At 56.0% G+C, this 1935-nt stretch overlaps 1 protein-coding gene across 1 annotated transcript; it reads left to right on the top strand.

Annotated features, from left to right (window-relative positions):
* Nucleotides 1-353: 353 nt before the first annotated feature.
* On the top strand, nucleotides 354-962 carry H310_14273 (hypothetical protein; the record flags this gene model as incomplete). Its single annotated transcript, XM_008882091.1, has 2 exons — nucleotides 354-415; nucleotides 590-962. 2 exons carry the CDS (start codon nucleotides 354-356, stop codon nucleotides 960-962), a joined length of 435 nt encoding a protein of 144 aa, XP_008880313.1.
* Nucleotides 963-1935: the final 973 nt, after the last annotated feature.

The following is a 1935-nucleotide window of genomic DNA, read 5'->3' as shown; positions in this document are numbered from 1 at the left end:
CATGACACTTTGGGGCGACGCAGTAACACCTCCCGTTACAGGAACGATGAACTTCCACGCATGTTCTCGCTCGGGCCACTTTGAATTCGCTTGAAGCGGTACCAGTGATATTCCGTCGTTTACCAAGGAAAACACTCCTGCATGTCAATACGTACGGGCTGAAGCTCAATCCGAAAAGTGCCTATTCTTCTTGCGTGAAGCCAAATGGTGCCAAGGCGGCGAAAGTAGTAAGCAAACGACCCTGTCGCAAGTGGAACTCGCGACCGTTGGTTGGTCCGATGACCATGCCGCGTGCTTCATGGATGTGAAGACGGCGTTGAGGCATGTAGTGCCCCAGTCGCATCCTCGCGTTGATGTTTGACATGGAGGTGTTCGTCTTTACTCGCGCAAGCGATCGATTCTGGGTGGTGGCCGCGTAAGTGCCGCCAGACGACTGAAACTGCCCTTAGAACATCAATGGCATGAGCCGCTCGCGTTCCTCAGCGGTTCCTTGTATGGTGCGCGCGCGTTAACCGATTGTCGAGAAGGTGACGTTCGCTATGGTTGAGGCATGCAAGCGGCTCGATTACCTGTTGAGACGGTTTGGTAGGTTTCGTCTGTTCACGTACCATCGCAACCTTGTCTACATGTTTATCCCTCACGGATCGAACGGCAACCTCGCTAAATACGAGGCTGACAAGCGTCAACGGTTGGCATTGATCATGCCGACATTTCCATATTCGATCGAGTGCCTGCTGGGCGACGTGAACGTGTGGGGCGACCTGCTTAGTTGCTGGGGCTCGACGCCATCTGTAACGCCCGTGGCACATGCCCGCAACCTGCTGCGCGTGATATCTCTACTGCAGCAGGCGGGCTTCGAATGGCCGACGGCTGCGTCAATTATGGACGCCCAACCGTCATCATTGGACGGGGGTGAGGCCATTCCACCCGGCGTGGCCTGGAGCGAAGAAGACACCTACTAGTATCTGGGTGCCAGACAGTGCAGTAGCCCTGCAGTCAAGCCGCTGCGTTATAGCTCATGAAGGCGCGGCAGGGTACCGTCGAATCGCCGCTGCGATAAAGGCGTTGGCAGACATGTTTGCGTGGTCCACACTGGTCGAAGATGTGGACACGTTTGTAAGAGCGTGCCTTCATTGCCTCCAAGAGGATGGAGACATGGTCCTCGACCGTTGGGCTCGGCCCTGCACGCCGAGAAGCCAAACGAACTGATTCACTTTGACTGACTGTCGTGCCAGACCCACCAAATGGGTTGAAGCACGTCCTTGTCATCAAGGACGATATGACCGGGTTTATCCAGTTGTGCTCAGCTGAAGTCGCTGACGCATCCAGTCGTACAGGGTTATGGCGTCCAGTTTGGGCATGGGTGGTGGTGGTGCGGCGCTGCGTGCACGTGGTTGGGGTACAGCTGGTTCTCCATGGCCCGTGAAATTGAAATGTGGGATGGTGGATTATCATCACGTCGTTCTGTGTCGTAACCTCGGCGACAAACGGACGCCGCGGAGGTGGGAACGTTACCGCACGACGGGAGAACGCGGATGCAGAACGCGGTGCACGTGAGTCGATTGGCATCCCAAGCGCCACTTCCACCATTACGCCATAAAGAACGCCGGACGATCTCGCCCGTGCGAGATTGGCACTTGAGGCCGAACAGACGAGGTCGTCGACGATAGCGTAACACGACAAAGAAGGCCGGCACCCACTTTTAAGTATCTCGCTCTGATTGTGGGGTTGACGCAATCCGTCCAGATGCACGTTGCGACCATCGATCGCTGGACTCAGGCTCTCGAATGGTATGCGTCGTGTTCAGAACCTGCTGCCCACACACGTTCCAACGCCAACGACGACATACGTCACCACTGCGTTGATTTCCTGGTTCACACTGTATGGCTGCGTGGACACGTGCGTCTCTGATGGTGATTCGCACTTCAAGAACGA

Source organism: Aphanomyces invadans, assembly GCF_000520115.1.
Source record: "Aphanomyces invadans strain NJM9701 unplaced genomic scaffold supercont1.65, whole genome shotgun sequence".
NCBI classification, from domain to species: domain Eukaryota; phylum Oomycota; class Saprolegniomycetes; order Saprolegniales; family Verrucalvaceae; genus Aphanomyces; species Aphanomyces invadans.
This window is presented reverse-complemented; position numbering and strand designations above follow the sequence as displayed.